General features: G+C 36.3%; 1 protein-coding gene across 4 annotated transcripts; it reads left to right on the plus strand.

The window, feature by feature from the left end:
- The first annotated feature begins 620 nt into the window (after positions 1 to 620).
- On the plus strand, positions 621 to 22872 carry ahcyl1 (adenosylhomocysteinase-like 1). Of its 4 annotated transcripts, none has more exons than XM_077223508.1 (17): positions 621 to 1144; positions 12315 to 12432; positions 12865 to 13008; positions 14094 to 14194; positions 15039 to 15141; positions 15251 to 15345; positions 15765 to 15871; positions 16116 to 16232; positions 16330 to 16393; positions 16569 to 16657; positions 17223 to 17293; positions 18413 to 18507; positions 19267 to 19365; positions 20537 to 20605; positions 20779 to 20857; positions 20938 to 21058; positions 21810 to 22872. In XM_077223508.1, the coding sequence occupies exons 1-17, from the start codon at positions 959 to 961 to the stop codon at positions 21814 to 21816; spliced, it is 1665 nt and encodes a 554-aa protein (XP_077079623.1). In that variant the 5' UTR covers positions 621 to 958; the 3' UTR covers positions 21817 to 22872. The 4 variants fall into 4 exon arrangements, with proteins under 4 accessions (XP_077079623.1, XP_077079624.1, XP_077079625.1 ...); XM_077223509.1 differs by having other exon boundaries at positions 658 to 1144; positions 12318 to 12432; XM_077223510.1 differs by lacking the exon at positions 621 to 1144 and adding an exon at positions 5822 to 5961.
- Positions 22873 to 23199: the final 327 nt, after the last annotated feature.

The raw sequence follows: 23199 nt of genomic DNA on the forward strand, positions 1-23199 counted from the left end.
TTTATATGTACTTATCTCTCTCTCTCTGTGTGTGTGTGTGTGTGTGTGTGTGTGTTTATATATATAATTATATATTACAACAAAAAATACCTACATCAGCTTAGATAGGTGACAGTTCACTCATAATCATAAATGAAAATTAGAACCAATAGGCAAAGACTGCGTATTATGGAATTTAAAGGGATAGTTTAGCCTACATGAAAATGAAACATTTATTTTTTTAATATTAATTTATTTCATGTATTTCCAAAAGGCATATACAGCTTCATTCACAATTCACTTTCACAACATTTTGTGTCTCACAAAAAATAGAAAGTTATACAGGTTTGGAACAACATGACAGTGAGTAGGCCTATATGATAAGATTTTTTTTGTGTGTGTGTCAACTGTCTATTTAAATCCCATAGCGTTTTTTCCAGGTCAGTTATACGCATTTGTTTACAGTTATCCTTTTGAGTAGCCTTAGTTTTGAGAGAAATACGTTTTCAAAATATATTCAATTTATATTAATAATGTTATATTCGCATTTTCGACAAGAACTGATTAAAATAGGTAGGCCTATTGGAAAAGCGACACATTAGCCTACACCGTTAAGACACGGTTCTCGTGCAACTTCCTATGCGTGCAGGTGCTCGCCTTTACGCCCCGCCCACCGCTGATGCTGCTATAGCCGTCAACCGGACAGTCAAATATAATAATCTGTGGTCCACTGCGGCGTGGAGTGAAATTACATTCTTATAAACTTGCGTCCGCATCCGTTCTCTCTCCTCATTCGACAGTTTATTCCTCTACTTTAGACGTTTTTGCGCAATCATCCCTTCCGCTTTTGAGACAGTCGGGGCTTTTGAAGCGTTTAAGCGACATAAAGGACGAATCGAAAGGTTACAGTAACAGAGCTGAAGGACTATCGCGTAAAACCACCGGCAGCGGCTCGCAAACAACGTAGATTTAGATTGCCATGACAGACTGTGCCGGGGATGCGAAGCTGGAGGTGAAACAGGCCAGCAAAGAGTTTAAAGAGAGCGAAAACGTTGCTGAGAAATACTCCGCGATGACAGCCACGAAGAACAGCGACGTGAACATGAACGTCGGCGAGCTTTCCGCCGCATTCACTGCGGTCCCGACCCACAAATCTATGAAAAAGGTAAGAGGGACGTGTCTTTTCGGGCTAAACACACATGTGCGTTCTGAAAACATCGCGCTTGAGTTTCGGACATTGAGTTTTCCTGGGATCATTAGGAAAGATTATCCCTGGCTAGAGTTGAACTGAGGTGTGTGCTGGAGCCTATTAGAATCACGTGACGCATATTTCTAGTTTATTTCTTTAGTTCTTTCACAGCATCCAGTAAATTTCCCTGCGCTGGTCCAACTCTCACATCTGTCAGAGTAACTGACCTTTATCCAACGCAGTTTACAAAATCTGTCTATCATAAGTGGATAAATATATTTTAAAAGATGCAGTAGATAGATAGATATAGATAGATAGATGGATAGATCATTTAGTCTGCAAGAAAGATGACACAACAGATTGTGTAAATGTGACCCTGTGAAGTGTGTGTGTTGTGAGTGGGTGGTAAAAGAGGCGCACTACTCTGACCACTCGCTCATCGAGTTGTCAGCTGTTATACAACAGAGCCACAGGCTGTTCTGCTTATTCTCTTCATCTGCATTACACGCAGCACAAAATTCCGTGCTGACGTTCACATTCACTATTTAAGATTTCAAAAATCTGAATTTGGGCTTATTAGTGTGTATGCATTATTTTACAAATAAATAATGAAGTGTTCAGAAGATCTAAATCTTTCAACAGCAACATTTTGCACTCTTAAAAAAAATGGTTGAAACCATTTTTAATCAGAAATTGCTAGTAAATTTCACAAAATTACAAATGAATTAACACATTGAATTAAACATGACATTTCTAAGTAGAATATTAAAATATTACTGAACCTCAGATAAATCATTGTTTTATTTACAACTTCAACGGTGGACTCCAACACCAGCAGATCTCTCATTTCTTTGTATTTATATAATAAATGTAGGGTCATCATATCTCTAACACTACCCATAAGTCATCCATAAAATCAGAGGATAATGATGGGTGAATAACACTGATGTAGAAGTACCTAACCCTTGTTGTAAGCAAAATTGACATAAACTGTAAACTTGTCCCTCAAATCTGATTGGTTGATTGGAATGTTGTTTCAGGATGAACAAAGATGTTGATCCAGGAACATGTTTTGTTCTTGGTGACATCCCGTTCACCCAGAAGGGACAGATATTTGCTGGTTTATTATGTACGTTATATGCTTGGCTTTTAGCGCACAAATTACATTGTAACAGCTGAAGTCTCTTTCGAGAAGTGCTCAATGGTTTGAATATAGGATCAATTTTTCTTTTTTACCCTCAGATCTTGTGTATTTCCTCATTTATATGTACTGGCAATGCTTTCCCCTAGTAATCACAGTTTTTTTGTGTAATTGTATCCTTTTCTCCTCACAGTGTGAGGGTGTGAGAAAGTTTCTCTCTCCGTACCTCCTCTAGCTTTGTCCCTCTGTGAGCAGAAGGCTCTGATAACATTGTGAAAGAAAGTTGCACTGACCCGAGAAATATGACACGTCTGTTGAGCCGCTCAGGAACATTTTCTCCTGTTTCTCGGACTGAGTCTTGGCATGGGGCCGTGATTTGACCCTACCTGCTGAGAGCCCAGCATTGACCTTGGGGTCTCCTCCTTGTGATTGTTCTCTGTGTTTTCTCTTCAAACATACATTCAGCCCATCATCCGGATTTAGTACAATATGGAGAGTTTAGTTTCTTCGTCTCTTTGAATAGATCTATTCCTATTCTACTTTGACACACAATACTTTTTTTATAGTCAATTCATCATAACGAAAATTGACGCTTTTTGTTTCCTTACTGATTCCTTGCTTGTTATACTTAATGCACATCCTTTTGAAGATTAGATCAAATTTCAGGTATTTTTCAGGGAAGCTATTGGTTGCACGTCCAGTTCTGCTGAATAGATGCATTGAGGGTTTAGACCGGTGTTACTGCTTCAGTGCTTGAGCTGCCATTAGGGTCTCTTTCCCCTTTGCAGTCACCTGAGAGAGCTTAGATCGCGTTTCATTTATTAACATTAGACCATCGGCACTTCAGAGCCCAATTATCTCATTCACTCAAGTGGTTTGTGCAGAATGATCGTTTTTTGACTGGGAGTTTCAGAAGTTTCACATTCTCAGCCAAATCCTGTTAGTTTCACATTCTCAGCCAAATCCTTTTAAAGTCACCATACAATCAAAATTCCTATTTTTATGGAATATTGCAGTATTTATTACAATTGATATCCAGGCAGGGCAACCTTTCACTCATATGCACTAGCAAGTCCACAACGATCCAATCAATTCCTGAGCGACGGTAAATACTTTTATATTTTTTTTACGAAAAGATTATATTTAAAATAACTGCTGTTCTTTTGAACATAACATTCATCAAAAATCCTGAAAAAAATCAAGAAAAAATCAGGTTCCCCAAAAATATTAGACTGTTTTCAACATTGGTAATAAGGCAATTATTATTAATGTTGAAAACGGTTTTGCTGCAATATTTCTGTAGTTCTGTAAGCCATGATATATTTTTTCATGATTCATTAATGATTAAGAATAATATCTGTCAATAATATATCTAAATAAGAAATGTTTATTGAGAACCAAATCAGGATAAGAAAATGAATTCTGAAGGATCATGTGACACTAAAGACTGGAGTAATGATGCTGAAAATTCAGCTGGTATATTATATAGACCTTATGTAGCCACGCCCCTTTTCAGCGCTGCACTGGTTGTCTTTTGTCTTCCGGTCTGTATTTTCATTGCGTATTTATAAATGAACGGCTCGTTTTAAAATCTTCCCTGTCTACTGACATTTGTTAAGACATCTGCTTTAAACATTAAAATCCTCATGATAACTTTAGTTAACTCTACATTAAGTAAATTCACTTCAAAAGCTAATTACTCCTGGACAACAATGCCATAGAAATATAAAGAGCGACTGCAAAAACGGAAGTTCAAAGACAATATTCTAAAGATGGCGGCGCTCTTGTTTCTCTGGTGCATAAGGTCTATAGGCTACAGGACTGTGTTCTGGATCAATGTAGACTGTAGGCCAGTGATGGGCTTATGATTAATGGTAGTGAAATAAAACACTAAGGCCTCATCCACACTACTTCGTTTTAGTTTAGAAACGGAGAATTAAAATGAATACGATCTCTGTCCACACCAGCGTTTTAGCTGCGTATAACTGATCTCCGTCCACATTAAAACGACTGAAAACGCGGATCACGTCACCATTCACCTACACTGGGCATGAGCGTGCCGGTGTAAACAGGAATCAGATTGACTATTCCTCAGATTTCGCTGAGGTTGATAAGTGCCGATCTGGACATTCAAAAGTTTTCGCACCATTCTTCAGGAACTACAACTTCATTGATAAAATTATCCCACCATGCGCTGGTTCTTCCCGGCTTAACCCAAAACCTACACTCCATGTACCGCCGCTGCACACGGGAACTGTCACAGATCGCTGGAATAATAGCTTGCCTCCGGCGCATGTAGGCAGTTATAGCATTGTGAAATGCAGAATTTACTTGCACTAACGTAACTGGTAGTCCAGGCTGTTGTTGTGCGTTTTCTTCCATTGTATGACATCCAATCAGAGAGCCGAGCGTGAGCCTCTGCGTCATCGTTTCTAGAGTCCTCCTTTTTGACCCGTCTACACTAAAACGCCCTCCGGAGATTCAAAACGCAAAACGGGGTCGGCAGCGTTTCTAAACTAATCCGTTTAAGGTCTTCGTTTTTGCCGTTTTAGTGTGGACGGGAGGTGCAAACGTAGCAAAAGGTCTGCGTTTCTAAACTAAAACGTAGTAGTGTGGATGGGGCCTTAATTGACTTTTAAAGCCACTTTTAAAATGTCTTTAATTTTTTTAATCTTCCACAGTAATGTAATTTCTTTGAATTATCTTTATTGGGGGCTAATATTGATATATACAATAAATTGTGTTTAATTTCATTATTTAATCGGCATATATGTAACTAACTAATTCAGTTAAAAAATTTTAAATCAATTGACAGCCCTACTTTTTTGTACCATTGAATCAATAAACCAATATAGAATGTGTAGTGCTGTAGAGTTCTTTGTTTTAGTTGACAATCATGCGGAGTGGAGTGTACACTGCGTGACCTCGGCCTGGGATTAGAGCCTGGGGCTGAAAGCCAGGTTGGTAACTTTAGGCAGGTACAGCACGTATTGGCAGAGTCACGGTAACCGGCTCAACGGTGTCTGCTTAAGGCTTGGCCTAGTACTGCCTGTTTGTTTCGACCAGGATGGATCATTGTGAGCTGTTAAGCAGAACAGTCAATGAAATGGATGGATTTCTTTTTTCTTCTATTTTTAGTCAGATCTCGGAATAGAGTTGACCGACGTGACCTATAGTGGATGCTTTAGGGGTTTGTAGAAACATGGTTTAATTCCCTCCAGATCCCTGTTTTATTAGCCGCCCTGAATAAACTCTGCTGGAGAGTCTGAGTCTGTTTCTGACGGCACTGAGAGAACCAGTTGGATTAAAACACTCTGGGGCAACAAATACACCCTTCCTTTAGTAATCCTAAAGCATTCAGTCACCACAAACAGACGTGCTGACGGCCCTTACAGTGGTTGCAATAGATTATAGAAAGAGAGAGAGCAAAAGTAGGCTGGCCGGGTTTGTGAGTGGTTGATTTATTTGTTCCCTTGTCACCTCCCATACCCTCATGTCCGCTGTAAGAACTCCACACAGAACTCTTCCCCCTGCACCCGCCCGTGTGTAAAACTACATTGGTGAAACACCAGTTTTAACAATACACAGGCACACAGGCCAGAGGCAGCCGGCACAGACAGGGACCATGAACCACGGCTATGACTTTCCCAGGGTAAGTGCCTCATTACTCTCTCTTCCATCCTCTACAGCGGGACACAGCAAAACGAGATTGAATTTTGCTTGGTGACCGTCTGTGGTTTGTAAAATATATCAATATATTAATACATTTTTGGGAGGAAAACTAGTTTAAAAAAGAGACAAATATTATTTATTTCCTATGTGTTGTCATTTTTAGATTTGTATGTGCGTGTGTGTATATAAATCACACATAATTTTTTTTTAAATTTGCCCCTGTAGAGTTTATTGATATGTCGCACTCACCTTTGCTCAATGTGTCACTGAATGAGGTAATTTATCATTTTAGATATATGAAGTTCTTCTAAGTTCTTCTCTGAGTAGCAAGATTTGAGATCTGTTTTCCATGGACTAAAATAGATGTAAGCAATTATTACTCAGAATATGAAGGTGAAGTTATACGTCTGACTGACCTGTATCAAACAGGGATATTTACTTATGCCACAATCATGTGTTGTCAATTGAACTGTCTTTTGACACTTACATTTGACTATACCGCTACGTAACACTGGCTAGGGCAGTTAAAGTCTGATTTAACATAATCCACAGCCCTCTGGATAATTACAGCACATTGCCACCATGTTAAAAAAATAATATAGTACAATTTAATAATTTAGCTGACAGTGTAATCAGTGAAATGACCTCAAAGTAATGTTAATGCTTATGAGGCTTCATCAGGGTTCATAGCTTTCTCTTTGTCTCTCGTTCACCTGAAGAATAATACTCATCTCTTCTCTGATCATAACTGTCCAGTTATTTCAAGTTCTTTCAGTTCAAAGCTCTGCCTTTGGGCCACAATACAGCCTTGCAATGGCATTTTTATTATCACTCCAATTTCCTTGAAATATCAGCTGTGTGTTGTGTCAACTTCACTGGCATGTCCCCCAGTTTTGTGTCCAAACACACCTAAACTCAGGATTTGGATGCTGTTTGGCAAATCACATATTAGATAACAGATAAACCTATTTGTGATGGTGTTAAAGCAATGCTGCAGGGGAAACTGAAAATTTTCTGGGATTGGAAAGTAGATTGCTGATTGTTTTGAGTAAAGTGAAACTGTGTAGTGGGTCACTGCATATCAAACTGAAATCTGAAGTCGTGCAGTATGGAGCAGTTTTAGGAAAATCTCTTCAAGATCTCAGTAGAATATATATATATATATATATATATATATATATATATATATATATATATATATATATATATATATATTCTTATTCCTCAAAGATGCGTTAAATGAATAAAAAATGACCATAAAACATTTTAAAGACAAAATAAAGATTTATATTTTAGTTTTTTAAATTTCAATTAATCAAAGAATCCTGAAAAAAAAAAAGTATCACAGTTTCCACAAAAATGTTAAGCAGTACAACTGTTTTCAACATTGATAATGATAGGAAATATTTCTTGAGCATCAGTCAGCATATTAGAATGATTTCTGGAGGATCATGTGACACTGGTGACTGGAGTAATGCTGAAAATTTAGCTTTGCCATCACAGGAATAAGTTACATTTTGAAATATATTAAAATATTAAACAGTTTAAATTGTAATGATATTTCACAATTTTACTGTATTTTAGTCAAATAATTTAAGCCTTGGTCAGCAGAAAAGACTTCTTTCAAATACATGAAAAAATCGTACCGACCCCAAATATTATACTTTGAAATAAAATGTTTTTTACAGAGCACCTTCTAAGCAATAAAACGTTCATCTTGGTCTCCATATTGTCAATAGTTCACAGTAGGAATTGTGATGGCAGCTGTGTTTTGTAAGGTTGAAGGATTTGTTGTTTTTCTTTGGAAAAAGTATCAGATTCACGAGTACTATTGAACTATCCAGAACCCTTTCCTAATCTCAAAAAATGCTGGGTCAAAACCAACCTTTTCTGAGTTATTTGGCAACCCAATACTGGGTAATGCTGGGTTTTATACATTTACCCATTTGCTGGGTTTGTTTTTTCACATAGAGCTGGGTCAGTCAGCCTAATATTTTTCATTGTAAATAATAAAAATAACATAGGAAAGGAACAGTTCATATACAATACTTTTTTATTCAATTGCAAACCAATCTCTTACAATCATGAAATACTCAAAAAAACATTTAGTAAACGTTTTAGGGTGTGACAGGAGCAGCAAGAACAGCCAATGGGAATCTGTGGAAAGAAAACTGGCATCAGTGTTTCCAATCTTAATGAATTGGTATCAGTGTTCCAATTCATTAAATGAAAATCTTATATATTCATGTTTGAAAAGTTACATCAAAAACAGCTTTACCTTGTGCCATCTCCTCAGACATTCAAGTTTCAACCAGTAAAACGCATAGTGTGACCACAGCCCGATGCTAGTGTCATACTACATATGACAGTGATGTTGGGTCATGTTTCAGTCCTGGTTGCACATTCTTTTGGTTGGAGCTGAAATGTTGTCCGCTTTGAGTGTAGATTCGGCGTATGCTGAGTTTGTAGAAGGCCAGTGTTCCAAGCAGACGTTAGCTGCGATGTAGCCGCATGTTAACAAAATAGGTAGAATGTGAGACAACAGACTTTGTTCTGTCTGTACAGTAGTAATATGATAGGAACACAATGTAATACAAATCTTAATTTTGTTCTTTCATTTGTTCTCTCAGAAAAGAATACAAAATTACCTTTGGGACAAATTTATCCAGTTTTAACTGGTTTAGTACAGACTACCCAACATTGGGTTACATTGACCCAGCGCTGGCTAGGTATGTGAGGGGTTTATCATTTGTATTGACAGTAAAAATGAGCCAGCAGCTGAGTTACAGAAAAACTACTCTGCAATATTACAAATAACCCAATAAAATTAACTTACAGGCTGAACTGAGCATTTGGGTTAAAAAAATAACCCAGCATTTTTAAAGGATGTAGTCCTTTCAGATGCATTATACGAAATCTCATGTTTTTAAATACAACACAGATAAGATGTGCTGCCCTCTCTATCTGTCTGTGGTGTGCTTGGACAGTAAATATATTAGGTGCTCGGATTATTTGCCTGCTTCTAACCGCACACAAACACACATAAGTTCAGATAGATGTCACTTATTAGAGTCACTATACATATTTACCTACTGTGAAAAGAGCACTCACACTCTGGACACTTTACTATCCCATGAGCTCATGGCAGATGATTTGTGAACAGCATGTGAATCAATGCAACTGACGCTGTAGTTCACATGAAAATGACAACCTGATAAATGTACGTCCGAATTACATTTATACTACACACATTCATACTATATTCTATTTTAATGGTTGCGAAGTAATTAGTAATTAAAAAGTAAGTGTTTTCGGATGCAGCCAGAAAGTTTCAGTGCAACCAGTGTAGTCCGATCACCAAACAAATTAATGAATAAAATTTATGAGTCGGTTCTTTTTGGTGTAAAATAAACGTACAGCGTGAATTGCACAGCTCGATACAAACAAATGACTGTAATGAATCGGTTTGTTTTAGTGACTCGAACACACACAGCTTACAAGATACTACATTTGTAAGACTTAAATTGGTTAAAGACATATTATTATAGATATCAACATAAAAAAAGGTTTTGTCAGTAACTTTTTCTAAAATTAATTGTGTAAAATGTTTCGCCGCATTTTTTGTTGTTAAAGGGTTAGTTCACCCAAAAATGAAAATGATGTCATTAATGACTCACCCTCATGTCGCCCCAAGCCCGTAAGACCTCCGTTCATCTTCAGAACACAGTTTAAGATATTTTAGATTTAGTCCGAGAGCTTTCTGTCCCTCCATTGAAAATGTATGAACGGTATACTGTCCTTGTCCAGAAAGGAAATAAAGACATCAAAGTAGTCCATGTGACATCAGGGGGTTAGTTAGAATGTTTTGAAGCAAAGGAAATACATTTTGGTCCAAAAATAACAAAAGCTAGGACTTTATTCAGCATTGTATTGTCTTCCGGTTCTGTTGTGGATCCGCGTTCACGAGTCCGCAGTGACGCTGATGACGTAAGACGCTGCTGACGTGTGTCTGGTGCGTCCGAGCTTCGTTTACAGTCTGAGGGAGACGCACGCTGGAAACAAAACAATCTTCACAAACATGTCTAAGGATTTCCACACAGAGGAAGACTTGCATTTTTTTGCCCATCCATATTTATTTGAACCTGAATACACGGACGCACCAGATACATGTCAGCAGCGTCTTACGTCTCGTGAACGCGGATCCCCAACAGAACCGGAAGACAATACAATGCTGAATAAAGTCGTAGTTTTTGTTATTTTTGGACCAAAATGTATTTCCGATGCTTCAAAACATTCTAACTAACCCCCTGATGTCACATGGACTACTTTGATGATGTCTTTATTTCCTTTCTGGACAAGGACAGTATACCGTTCATACATTTTCAATGGAGGGACAGAAAGCTCTCGGACTAAATCCAAAATATCTTAAACTGTGTTCTGAAGATGAACGGAGGTCTTACGGGCTTGGAGCGACATGAGGGTGAGTCATTAATGACATAATTTTCATTTTTGGGTGAACTAACCCTTTAATATAAAGTTAATATAAAAAATTATTGGATTACATTCATGCCATTTCTCTAAAGACTGTAAAAATGTTGTGTAAAATGTCAACACACCTTTTGCAAGAATAGTTTTACATTTGATTGTTACTGACTCTCATTTTGCAATGAAAAGTATAAACTTTAAAAGTGCTCTGTTTGCTAAAGCACAGTCATATATTCCTGCTTATTTTTTCATGATAAATCTGGGTCTGCTGATGCTCTGAAGCTGATCCGCTGGTGATCCATGTCTGTAGATGAGATATCTGTGTAATATGCGTATGAAAGAAACATAAATCAGGTCAAAAGAAGGAGCAGTCAGAGCCAGAGCTCTGCTTCTGTGATTTACCTGCATATTATTGTGTTAATCTAATAGTCTGCCATGAAACCCAGCCCAGACGCCCCGATCCTCCCCATCCTTCATGAAGTGTAATGTGAAACACTGATCTGTCTTCATTGGGTATTTCAGATATTGCCCCTCATGATAACATTAATGTTTCTGTCATCCTATGTGCAGTGTAAGGTTTTAACTTTCAGCTCTTATTACTTTACTTTAATAGCACAATAACATTAAAAAATGTAAAAGTAAAAATGTTAGTTTTAATCCTTGTGTTAGCTTAGAGCTCATTTTATATGCTAATGTACTCCTAAAAGGGAATTTTTTTTTTTTGTATTTTCATTTGTTTTGTCTATCTGTTCTGGGAAAATACTATCCCAAAATATTACTGATTTTGTTCAAATTTTTTTATTTATAGGATGAAAATTCTACCTAACATATGGAGCATCAAGGCTCATATATTCACATTACATGTCTATCTAATGAGATAACTTTATCTGGTCCATAATTCTGTCTTTAACTGGCATGGTATCCCAAAATCCTATGCGAATCGTTCAGTGGTTTGTGGAAAGTGGTTTACCTTCATTTATAAATGTCCATTTCCCCCCTTTTTTCACCCTATGAGGCAGTTACTTACTGTCAGGAACCATTGTAGTCACTAAATATTTGCTTGTTCTCAAAAGTTCTCATGAATGTGTTCTAGATGATTAGACATGATGTTATGGAGCCTTCAAGGTGTGTTTTCTTACATGGTGCATTCATACACAAAACACTGACTGGGCAAACACTACATACTTTTGGTGAAATACAACAACATAGGAAAGAAAATTGCATTTGTTTCAATGCTAACTCGTAGTATTTAATGCAGAGAATAACACTACAGTTACAGTTTGCTTGTGAACTGTTCAAAGCATCTTGCTGCTTAAACTACACTCAAGCTATAATTTAACAGTCAGGTTCAGCTGCATTCTCCACAAAACAAGATCACACAGTGCACACACATAGAAAACAGCAGTACACAGTTCATCAGCCTGCAAGCACAAAGTTTTGCATCATTAAAATAACTGAAATTCCCTGATGACATTGGTTTCCCACATCTGTTATGTAATTTTAAAATATTTCAATACAGCGGCGATAGGGCTCTTTTGTGCTAAATTAAGAGACTATACATGTTTGAAGCTGTGCTGATCCTTGGACTATTTTGGTGTATTTAATGTTCAGTAGTTATATTTCAATGTTAAATCTTTATAGTTTGTTTGATTAAATTTGAACTACATGAAATATAAAGAGATTGCTATTTGCATTATTAAGGTAAATGTAGTATGATATACAGTAACATCTGCTATATATGTCTTACTTTGAGTAACTACACTGCTAGAAAGCCAAAAACAATGAAATCACATGTTCATGTGTCTATCTCTCCCCCATCCTTTCTTTTTCCATAACTCCATACTGTAGCAGATTCAGTTTGCCAACCAAGAGGAAAAGCAGGAGTTCAGCAAGTTTCCTACAAAGACCGGCCGTCGCTCCTTGTCTCGCTCCATTTCTCAGTCCTCTACAGACAGCTATAGTTCAGGTCTGACCCTCATCCACCCTCAAGTCAATACAGTTTTGTAGTTCAGAAGAACACAAACATCCCCATGTGGCGTGAAGCGTTAAATGCATGCTAATGTATACATTTTAGGTCTAACACCTTTTTAGTACTTTAATGGGTTTAGGTTTATTGCAGAAACTGCATGTCAACAAACATCACAGTGGCCCAAAACTGCTTATTTCTTGTTCATGCTAGTTTGTGTGTTGTTTAATATAATCCCAGACCAGCTTAAAGGGGGAACTATAGACTTTTGGTAGCGTTGGCTCTGGATCAGACAAATTCACATTCCTAAATCGTTCGTAATACCAACAAAAGTGAGGGATAAACATTCCTACATGTTTGTGACTGCAGAGCCCACTTGAATGCATGCATTGGAGTTTATCTCCACTAAAATGTGCCTCCATGCTTTTGTAGCGGCCTCATACACAGACAGTTCGGATGATGAGACGTCTCCCCGTGAGAAAAGCCAGCTCAACTCAAAGGGCAGCAGCGACTTCTGTGTCAAGAACATCAAGCAGGCAGAGTTTGGTCGGCGGGAGATCGAGATCGCTGAACAAGGTTAGGAGACTCACCTTTTATGGTTGATACTGGGTCAGGTTGCTGTGTGATATCAACATGGATTTACATAACCATTACAGCATTGATTCTCAACTAGTTTGTCATGTTTTGTCAAATCGTGAGCTTAGAATTTGTACAGTTCTATCTCCGTTTAGGGTAGTTCTGAGAAATTGAGCATCAAAGTTTTCACATCCCTGCTGTTTTGTGAGATGGAACCTTTTTATTTTATTAATAACTACTAACAAAATATTTATTTTTACAAAAGTAACACCACACAGGCATTAATAAACACCTAATGGATAAGATTATGCCATAACTCAAGTTCGACCAAAAGTGGAGATAGAACCGTATAATTCTAAGCTCACGAAATTTTGTAAACTAATGTTAAGGGTTTTAGTTAAGTACTTTTGACTCTGGAAATCTGTTGCACCGGTTGAACACAAATGTAGGTGTGTAAGTGCTGTCAAGTAAACAAGGTTTGGTAACAGCTGCTGCTGTCAGGAGTCACTGTACTCCGTTTAATTGATTTCATCTTTTTTAAAGGGATAACTGGGTCAAGATCTTAATGCCAGCAACTCAGTCCATACAAACAGTACTTAAAAGAACAGTTTGCTCAAAAATGGAAAGCCTATCATTTGTTTTTTTTTCATCTGTACAAGACAAAAGGAGAAATTTAGAATGTCGTTAAGACTTCTAAAGCCACACAAATAGCTTTGTTTCAGAAAAAACACAGACATGTCTCAACTCACTGACTCAGTGATCCATAAATAAAATTCTCTTGGTTTCTTTCACAATGTTTCTTGGAATATAGTGCATGATTCATATATAGACCATTTTAATTATTCTTTTGTGTCCTTTTTGAAAGCTTAAAAGCTTCAATCCACATTCATTGTGTTTGTATATATGTTCCACAGATGATAGAAAACTATACAGATTTTGAACAACATGAGTGTGAGCAAATACTTACAAGTTTAATTTGTAGGTGAACTATTCCTTTAAAGGTTTGACCTGTCTCAGACTCTAAATTGTACCTTACTTAATAAAGTTGTCTCATCCCCAAACTGTTGTCTCAATCATATCCACAGATATGTCTGCACTCATTTCCCTGCGGAAGCGAGCTCAGGGGGAGAAACCCCTCGCCGGGGCTAAAGTGGTTGGCTGTACCCACATCACTGCACAGACTGCTGTAGGTTCTCCTCAAGGCCGCACTAATTCAAACACACTCTTCCTCTGTCTTTGATTTTAACAAAAAAATATCTACATTTTTCTGTAGTTTTCTTTGGGATAAATCCTAAAGTTTGCTGCACTTATAGTACTACAATATTATATAAATAATCCTAAAATAACACTGTAGCAGTATTGCCTCTATTAAAATACCCAGCTGAATGATCAACAAATGGGCAAAAGTAACCGTAGTTCTGTCATGACAACTCTCAAAGAGAGTGGCAATGTTAATGCATTCGGTCTTGATGGAGTAGGTCTGTTACGCTGCTGCTGCTGCAGAGCAAGTACGGAGACTTGCTACTGCCAATACATTCACAGCCATGCTGCTGCTGCATATATTAAATAAACGAAATAACCCTCCGTAGCAGATCTATACAGGTGGAGCTGGGGAAGGTGAGGGTTTCTGAAAGCGCTCTGCAAACTCATAACAGCAAACAGTGCCAAGTATTTGAATGTTTAGCAGGAAGCTAATTGGGTGCTGATGCCATAGCGTCCAATCAGCTGCGCTATGTAGATACTTTTGTATTACTTTTTTATTTTCATATAAATAAATCAGAACCACAGTGCTCAAAGTACAGTACTGTGCAAAAGTCTTAGGTGCATCAGTATTTTCACCAGAAAAAATAAAATAACCGGCTTAAAACCATTTCTTTGGGGCGAATATACTAGCGTGACTAAGGATTTTGCACAGTACTGTATATTTGCTTATGTGTGAAAATATCGCAGAACAAATAAATGTAAGTAAACCCTTTGTTACTCTTGTTTGCTTTCCCATGTGTTTGATATGCTGTACTGTTTTCTTTCAGGTCCTGATTGAGACACTTGTGGCACTGGGTGCTCAGTGTCGCTGGACTGCCTGTAACATTTACTCCACTCAGAATGAAGTGGCAGCAGCTTTGGCAGAGAGCGGTAAATAACCCTCTAAACTTATACTGTTTTCTAAACTATCAATTCCAACCTGGTCCAATGTGTCCTGATATTCTAGACTCACTATGTATTTATTGTGTGCCCTTTATAGGTGTTTCAGTTTTTGCCTGGAAAGGTGAATCGGAAGACGACTTCTGGTGGTGCATCGATCGTTGTGTCAACATGGAAGGCTGGCAGGCAAATATGGTATAATGTTCTGTGCTTAATATCTAGAGATATAAAAATTAATGGAATTTTGAATTCCATTAATGGGATTAATTGGCAGTGTCTGTTTATACTGAGTGCAAATAACCAACCTTGTCTGATAGATTATTTTCAGTAACTCCACCCTGCATTTACCCATTGTAAAAAACTGCATTATCATGTCTATTTACACTTTGTGTGAATGAGTTTCATTGCTTTTTGTAACAAAGATGCTAACTGTTGCTTTTTACACTTTATGAAAACACATCTAACACTATTTACACTAATAATCACACTGCGTCTATTACATTTTATTTGCTGCCAAATCACTATTTAATCTTCAAAACAATTATCATGATTCCTTTGTGTTTGCAGGCTAGTAATCATCATACTTTTATTTTATTTTTATTAATTTTTTACAGATCCTAGATGATGGGGGCGATCTGACCCACTGGGTGTATAAGAAGTATCCCAGTGTCTTTAAGAAAGTACGTGGGATCGTGGAGGAGAGTGTTACAGGTGTACACCGGTAAGGGAGGACTGTAGGACATTTTTATTTACATTTACATTTATTTTATTTTTTACATTTTATTATTTTATATTCCCACACAAATAACCTAACACAATGACTACACAATATTTTTTATTCTATTATTTATCTGTATATGATCAGAATAATGAGATTAATCTGAATCTGAATATTTAATTGACAGCCCTAATAGAAACATATTTGTGTTTGAATCAAATTTGTCTCTTTGTGTTCATTCTGTTAGGCTGTACCAACTCTCCAAAGCTGGCAAGCTTTGCGTTCCCGCTATGAATGTCAATGATTCTGTCACCAAGCAGAAGTTTGATAATCTGTACTGCTGCAGGGAGTCCATCTTGGACGGGTAATTTTTTTTAGCACATCTTTCTCAGACGCCTTACTAAGCATGACTAAAACTTATCATAGAGTATAATCATGGTTGCCTTCCTCTTTCGTCTTAGTCTGAAGAGAACGACAGATGTGATGTTTGGTGGGAAGCAGGTGGTGGTTTGTGGTTATGGAGAGGTCAGTCAACATCTGCGCTTTTGTAAAATGCCCCACAGTGGAGTCTAGATAATCTGCATAATAATGCAAAAAAGAATCTCTAAATTTCTCTTAACTGCCAGACTTTATTTACTATAAGCATTACAAACAACCGATTGTGGGTTTTATTTTCATTCTTGTATTGATTCTGGTGTAGGTGGGAAAGGGTTGTTGTTCAGCATTGAAAGCGCTTGGAGCCATTGTATGCGTGACAGAGATCGACCCTATTTGTGCTCTTCAAGCTTGGTAAGACAAACACACAAGCTAAAATGAAATTGAAACCCAAGTGGAGTGTTATTTTTTAATATTATTTATATAATACTATATTATTTATTGGTATTTTTATATTTACATTAGGTTTTAGTCATTTTGTAATATGCTTTTGTGATTTTTATTTGTTTTTAATATTTCTATTTTGCTTTAATTTATTATTAGTGTTTTAGTTTTAGTAATTTCAGTACTTCAGCTTATTATATTTCAGTTAGTTACCATTACAACACTTTTATTGATTCTTTTTAAAATACAATTTTAGTTTAAGTTATGTTAGTTTAACATTTTTCATCTAATATTTATATTTCATTTTTTATTTCAGCTTCATTTGTACCAAACAACTTTTGTAAACTCTGCAAATAATATTAGCTCCCCATATTAGCCAAACACATCGCCACAGGAAGTCTTTACACAGGAAGTCTGTGAACAAGCTGAAGTGCTTATTTATCAAGAATATTTGACCACATTTTCCCTCACTGTCTGTATAAAGATCTGAGATACCAGTTGAATTCGATCTGTTTTTGTTTTATCTCCCTCGTAGTATGGATGGCTTCAGAGTGGTGAAGCTGAATGAGGTGGTTCGCCAAATGGACATGGTTATCACCTGCACGGGTACGTCTGGTTACAGCTGGATCGCTTCCAGATCCATTTCCTCTGTTTCATGCAGCTCTTATCAGCACAAACACATCCTCCCAAATGCCCTTGCATTGAGCTGCTGTGAAACGGTTTGCCCTTTGACAGTTGCAGCTGATCTCTGGGCTACTCTGAAGTAGTCTGGGAAAAATAATATTTGCTCCAAGAGATCATATATTTGTGTAAAAATATTGTAGAGAGTTGTTGAGGTTTAGATAAGTTATACTATGTGATCTCTGCTAGTCAAAGGCACAGATTTGTATTAAATTTACGTTTATTTATTAATACATGTATTATTTTAAATGTAAAAGGAAATATTTGTGTAATTGTTTTTGGTTCCATATTTGAAATTTTGTTATTTTTTCTTAATGGAGTGCAATGGGGTCTGTCCACTTTTTCAGCAGTGTTATTTACGGAAGTATTTTTCCCATTCATTTTTCCCATAAGGGTTTTTAAAGTCTTTGTTAAAAGTGAATCACAACATTACAAACTGTGATTTGAAGGAAGAAAAAAAAAACCCAAATCAAACAAAAAGAGGAAAAGAACTACAATCCCTTGAAGCACTGCAATTTATATTAGTAAATTAAAAATGATGGTTAAGTATAAAACTATTTATTTTAAAGATTCTGATCATGTATATAGACACTATATATTTTAAGTTCATTGCAAAATATGGATATTTGAGAGGGTATGGACACTGACTCATATCATTCTCAGTGCTTCATGTGTGAATCGTTGTGAATCTCTGATTGGTGGAGATTTCTTTGCAGAATCATGGGTAATGTAGTTTTCCCAACAAGAATCTCACTGTTAAACACAATTATTATTAATATTTTTTTTATAAAAATAAAAAGTAAAGAAACAGTATGGGCTAGAGACTTCAACAGAAGCATACAGTATGAATTAACAACATCATAGTTCACAGTAGTGATGATTTGTAAGTTATTAAAAGTAATTTACCCTAAAGAGAAAATTAATGGGATTTTTACTTCTGGAACACGTCTGCTGCACTGTAAATTCACAAATTTTATTTGGTTTGAACAAATAGTGCCTACTGGGGTTTCTTGAAGATTCCTGAAGAAATTTTTGTTTCTATAGGGAACAAAAATGTTGTGACCAGGGAGCACTTGGATCGAATGAAGAACGGCTGTATTGTTTGTAACATGGGCCATTCCAACACTGAGATTGATGTGGTGAGTGAGTCTCATGAGTTCTTTGTATCGCCTTCCCTCATGTTTATATTTGTTTTGTTGAAAATATTTTTGAGTTATTTATGAGGAGGCTCCATTTGCTCTTACTGTAGTGTACTTTATTGGTGAATGTAGTCCAGGGAAAGAATTTAATGTCAACAGCTGTAGATGTTCCATGAGCAGCAGGGTCAGTTAATCAACCTGAAAGCCTCTTAGCGGCATGTTTCCAACAAAAAAGCGAAGTGCGCTGAGCCGCTGACTGTGTTCATAGTGATTGCTCTTTATGTGTGTGTGTGTTTTAGCTTTGCACCGTTGCCTTTTTCCACCTTTGTTGCCATTGGCTTGGCTTGCTTAGTTGGGGACATTTAAATTTAACATTTAATTTAATATTCAACAATAATATTGATCTCCCTGCACTGACACTATTATACAAGAACTGAACTGACCTGGACGATGACATCACGGTTTACTCCAGAGCGGCTATATATATATATACATAAATTAAGTAAATTAATAACTTTTTTTTAAACAAAATTTAAAAACATCACTGAACTTACTTAAGCTGGACTGTGACGCTATTTTCTTCTGGAAACAAACTTTTTTGGATTATTTTCCTGTCATCTCTGTAAAGCTGCTTTGAAACAATCTGCGCTATATAAATAAATGTGACTTGACTTCAATGTGACTTTGTAGCTTTATCCGCCTGTTAAAGCGAGTGGTAGTTGTGTGCGCTGATGTGTGTCTGTTCTTTCTCTGTTCCAGGCGAGTCTGCGGACTCCAGAGCTCACCTGGGAGAGGGTGCGCTCACAGGTCGACCACGTCATCTGGCCTGATGGGAAACGAGTGATTTTACTGGCTGAGGTCTATCCTCCTTCCTCATTTTTATCATGAATGAGTGCCTGTAGGGATGTGTGCTGTGACGGATGGGCTCTACTGTTTATATTGCGCTAGATGTATTTGCATGGCAGTCTGAGGTTTAGAACAGTTTTACGTTATTTATACATGAGAGTGACAAAGAAACGTTTTGTCCCAATTAAGTCAGGACAAGCAAGTTTTTTTTTTTTTAAAGAGTGCTGTTAGGTACAACACAATGCAGAGTTTAGTTGTTTCACGTTTACAGAGCAAATTCATGCATCATTATAAACTACCATTTAAAGGTTTGAGTGCAGTTGAGTGAGGTTTTTTTAAATAAATAAATTATTTGGATGCATTAAATTCATCAAAAGTGACAGCAAATACATTTATAATGGTTTTTAATTTTTTTTAAATAAACACTGTTCATTTCAACTTTCTATTCATCAAATAATTTTAGAAAAATGTAACGGTTTCCACAAAAATATTAAGCAACACACCTGTTTTCAACATTGATAATAATAAGAAATGTTACTTGAGCATCTAATCATCATATTACAATGATTTCTGGAGTATCATGTGACACTGACGACTGAAAATTCAGCTTTACCATCACAGGAATAAATACAAATTTTAAAATATATTAAAATAGAAAACAGTTCATTTAAATTGTAATAATATTCCGTAATATCAGCTTTTAACTTTCTTTTTTATCAAATGAATGCAGCCGTGTTTACCATAAGAGACTTCTTTCAAAAACATTTAAAAATCGTACTGTTCCCCAAAGTTTTGAACGGTAGTGTGTATTTTTTTTAAATTAAAAATAATATTAGTTTATTAGCGTCTTTTTAACACTACTTTCGAACTGAGGTGTATGATAAATCATATGTTTTGGTTTGCATCCAAGTAAATAATCAAATGAAAGTAAGTATTTATTGGTGAAATTGGTGTTGCCACTTGGTTATTTGTTATCAAAATAATTTTTTCCCTATCAAATCCATACATTTCAATAAAACCTACTAAATGGTGATTTGTACCATGACATAAGATTATGGTCCATAGCACCCTAACCAAAGCCTCGTTTTTTTTTCTAATGTGCCCAGCATGATAAATCACTTTCCTTTGTGCGTTCTCCTGGTAGAGCACAGTAAATCTCAGTCATTTGTGTGCTATTTTTCAGGGCCGGCTCTTGAACCTGAGCTGCTCAACAGTCCCCTCATTTGTGCTATCAATCACAGCCACAACCCAGGTAATTTAACTTCACCATTTGGGTTTTAGCCGAAGAGAGTTTGTACCCTCTGTACAGATGACATTTAATCCAATTATGTTAGTGGTTCTGAGTGCTGTTGCACAGCTGTGTGATTATTATGCCTGATTTAACATCTCTAATCGCTGGCTGTTGTGTTCTTTATTTAATGTTAGGCTTTGGCCCTAATAGAGCTGTATAATGCACCAGAAGGTCGCTACAAACAGGATGTCTACCTGCTGCCCAAGAAGATGGGTAAGAGTTACAGTATCTGAACCCAATCACCACTGCTGGCAACTTAAATACATCAGTTATATGCATCATGTGTGTTTCAGATGAATACGTGGCCAGCTTGCACCTTCCCAATTTCGATGCCCATCTTACCGAGCTGTCAGATGAGCAGGCCAAATATATGGGCCTCAATAAGAATGGACCCTTTAAACCAAATTACTACAGGTATGAGATGTGTTCTAAAACAGCTTGCATCACTATACTGTCTGTACTATCAGAATGTACACATTTGTACTGTTCTGTACTAGTGTGATAAAGACAGACTGGCATTGTCCTATTTTAGGACAAATTCTCATGAACTACCCAATATTAAAATGTTGGGTCACTTAATGCCCTCTGCTGGTTCTCAATAAAAGTCTTACATACCACAACCAGTGAAACTGCTAATTGTCTTCAGCATATTCGTCTAAAACAAAACTTTTCAATTCTTTGAATGTATAAAATATATAAATGTATTATTTTAGCTTTTCAGTATATCATTACTGTTTAAAAGTGTGGGGTTGTAAGATTTTTTTGCTTATGTTGCTTATGCTCACCAAGGCTACATTTATTTGATCAGAAATACAGTAAAAATAGTCATATTTTGAAATATTACAAACAAATGTTTTGTATTTGCATATTTTATAAAATGCTTAATATTTTGTGGATTTTCAGGATTCTTTGATGAATAGAAAGTTCAAAAGAACAGTATTGGAGATAAAAAAATTGTGACATTATGAATTACTTTACTGTCTCTTTATATCATTTTAATGTATCCTTGCCGGATAAAGGGGTTCATTTCTTTCAAAAAAATATTTTGAATGGTAGTGTAATTAATATAAATCATTAAAAAAAACATTTTTATATTATAAATATTCTTCATACCAGACTGAACAGTTATGAAAAAATACATAATTTTCTGTTGTTTTACTTGCAGATATTAGTGTGACTGGATCGATTCAGCCTTCGTCAAAGATGGAGAGACCTGTATTAACCAGAGAAGCAAGAGATTTATTTTATATGAATATACATTTCTTAAAACGAATCTTGATTTTACTGAATGTTATTCTTATTTAATAGTGTTACTAATTTCCGGTGACAAAATATACGTTCATGTCACTTTTAGGCTTTTGTGCATTGTTAGAATTCATGTATTATAGCAATTGTTGTAAATGTTCTTTTAACCTAAAATACGAAAAGGACCACTGTCTAGGCTCTAAAAATGTGCCAAATATTGGTTATAGTAGACTGATATCATAGAATAATTGATCATTATTACTATGCTTTGTTTTTACATGGTTATTCTATTTACCCAAGGTTACGCTACACTCAATCGTTCATGACCAAAAAAGTTGTCTTTGTGGCTTTTTAATATAAAAAAAAAATGTTAGTCTCGGCATAATATTCCTGATTTATTGCTCTTGCATAAGAAAATATAATGTCTTTTTCGGATGAATGTACTGTGTATTACTGTAAAAGCTAGAGTGTTCTGGCAATATGATACACACCACTGTGTGCAGAAACTTCTGTGACTGGCAGCAGCTGCTGTTAAATGTACCCCGCTGCTTGGGGGATTTTATGAAATTCTTTTACTTTTCATTTTCTCACACATCTTCAACATCTCTCTGGCCTTTTATACTCTTATTTTAAAATAATGTAGACCATTATATGTTATGTTGGCCAATCTTAGATGAGAATAAATGTAACCCCAGTTGAAATGAGATTTTGATATATTCTGTGAGGTTTGCTGAATATTTTTCCCTAACATTCACACAGACAGTCAGCTAGATTCACAAGAAGCACACATATTTTGATCACCATCTCTAAGGGACTGCAAATGTCTTAAGAATAAAATCACTGTGAATGCTGTCATTTGAATATTTGCCTCATCTGCACTTTTGTTTGTGATTTACCTTTGCATTACATCATTTTTCAGATGTGTTCCCTCTGCCTTGATGTCATCATCGAATCCCTGAATTAAAGATCTTGCTGTCAATAAATATGCCTTTTGACCTATTTTATCCTATTAGTATAACAAATGTTTCTATGATTGTTTAGGAATGAAATAATATTGCAACAATATTGTATTTTTTTTACGATAACAGTTAGCCGTGTGCAAAGGGAATCTAGGAGGAATCATGTTAGGAATTAATGTTTAATTTTAAGCACTTGTCGATCATGAACTGTTGTCGTCCCAAAAAGCTAATCCGCCGTTGAGGCACTTTAAAGGGTAAATCCGCCCAGAAATCTTTATGAAATATGTTTGAATCCATATGCAGGAGTAGTCACAAACGACAATATTTGGTCCATACTGGCAAGGGCTGAAA

The sequence above is a fragment of the Siphateles boraxobius genome, unplaced genomic scaffold (genome assembly GCF_051911475.1).
Source record: "Siphateles boraxobius isolate OS27281-9 unplaced genomic scaffold, OSU_SipBor_1 9, whole genome shotgun sequence".
NCBI lineage: Eukaryota > Metazoa > Chordata > Actinopteri > Cypriniformes > Leuciscidae > Siphateles > Siphateles boraxobius.

What these genes read in the sequence shown, in the direction of transcription:
- ahcyl1 (XM_077223508.1), top strand. Translation starts at nt 959, where the DNA reads ATGACAGACTGTGCCGGGGATGCGAAGCTGGAGGTGAAACAGGCCAGC. An exon ending in AGGGAGTCCATCTTGGACGG is followed by an intron (nt 16,233 to 16,329) that starts GTAATTTTTTTT and finishes CTTTCGTCTTAG; the next exon opens with TCTGAAGAGAACGACAGATG. An exon ending in CATGGTTATCACCTGCACGG is followed by an intron (nt 17,294 to 18,412) that starts GTACGTCTGGTT and finishes TTGTTTCTATAG; the next exon opens with GGAACAAAAATGTTGTGACC.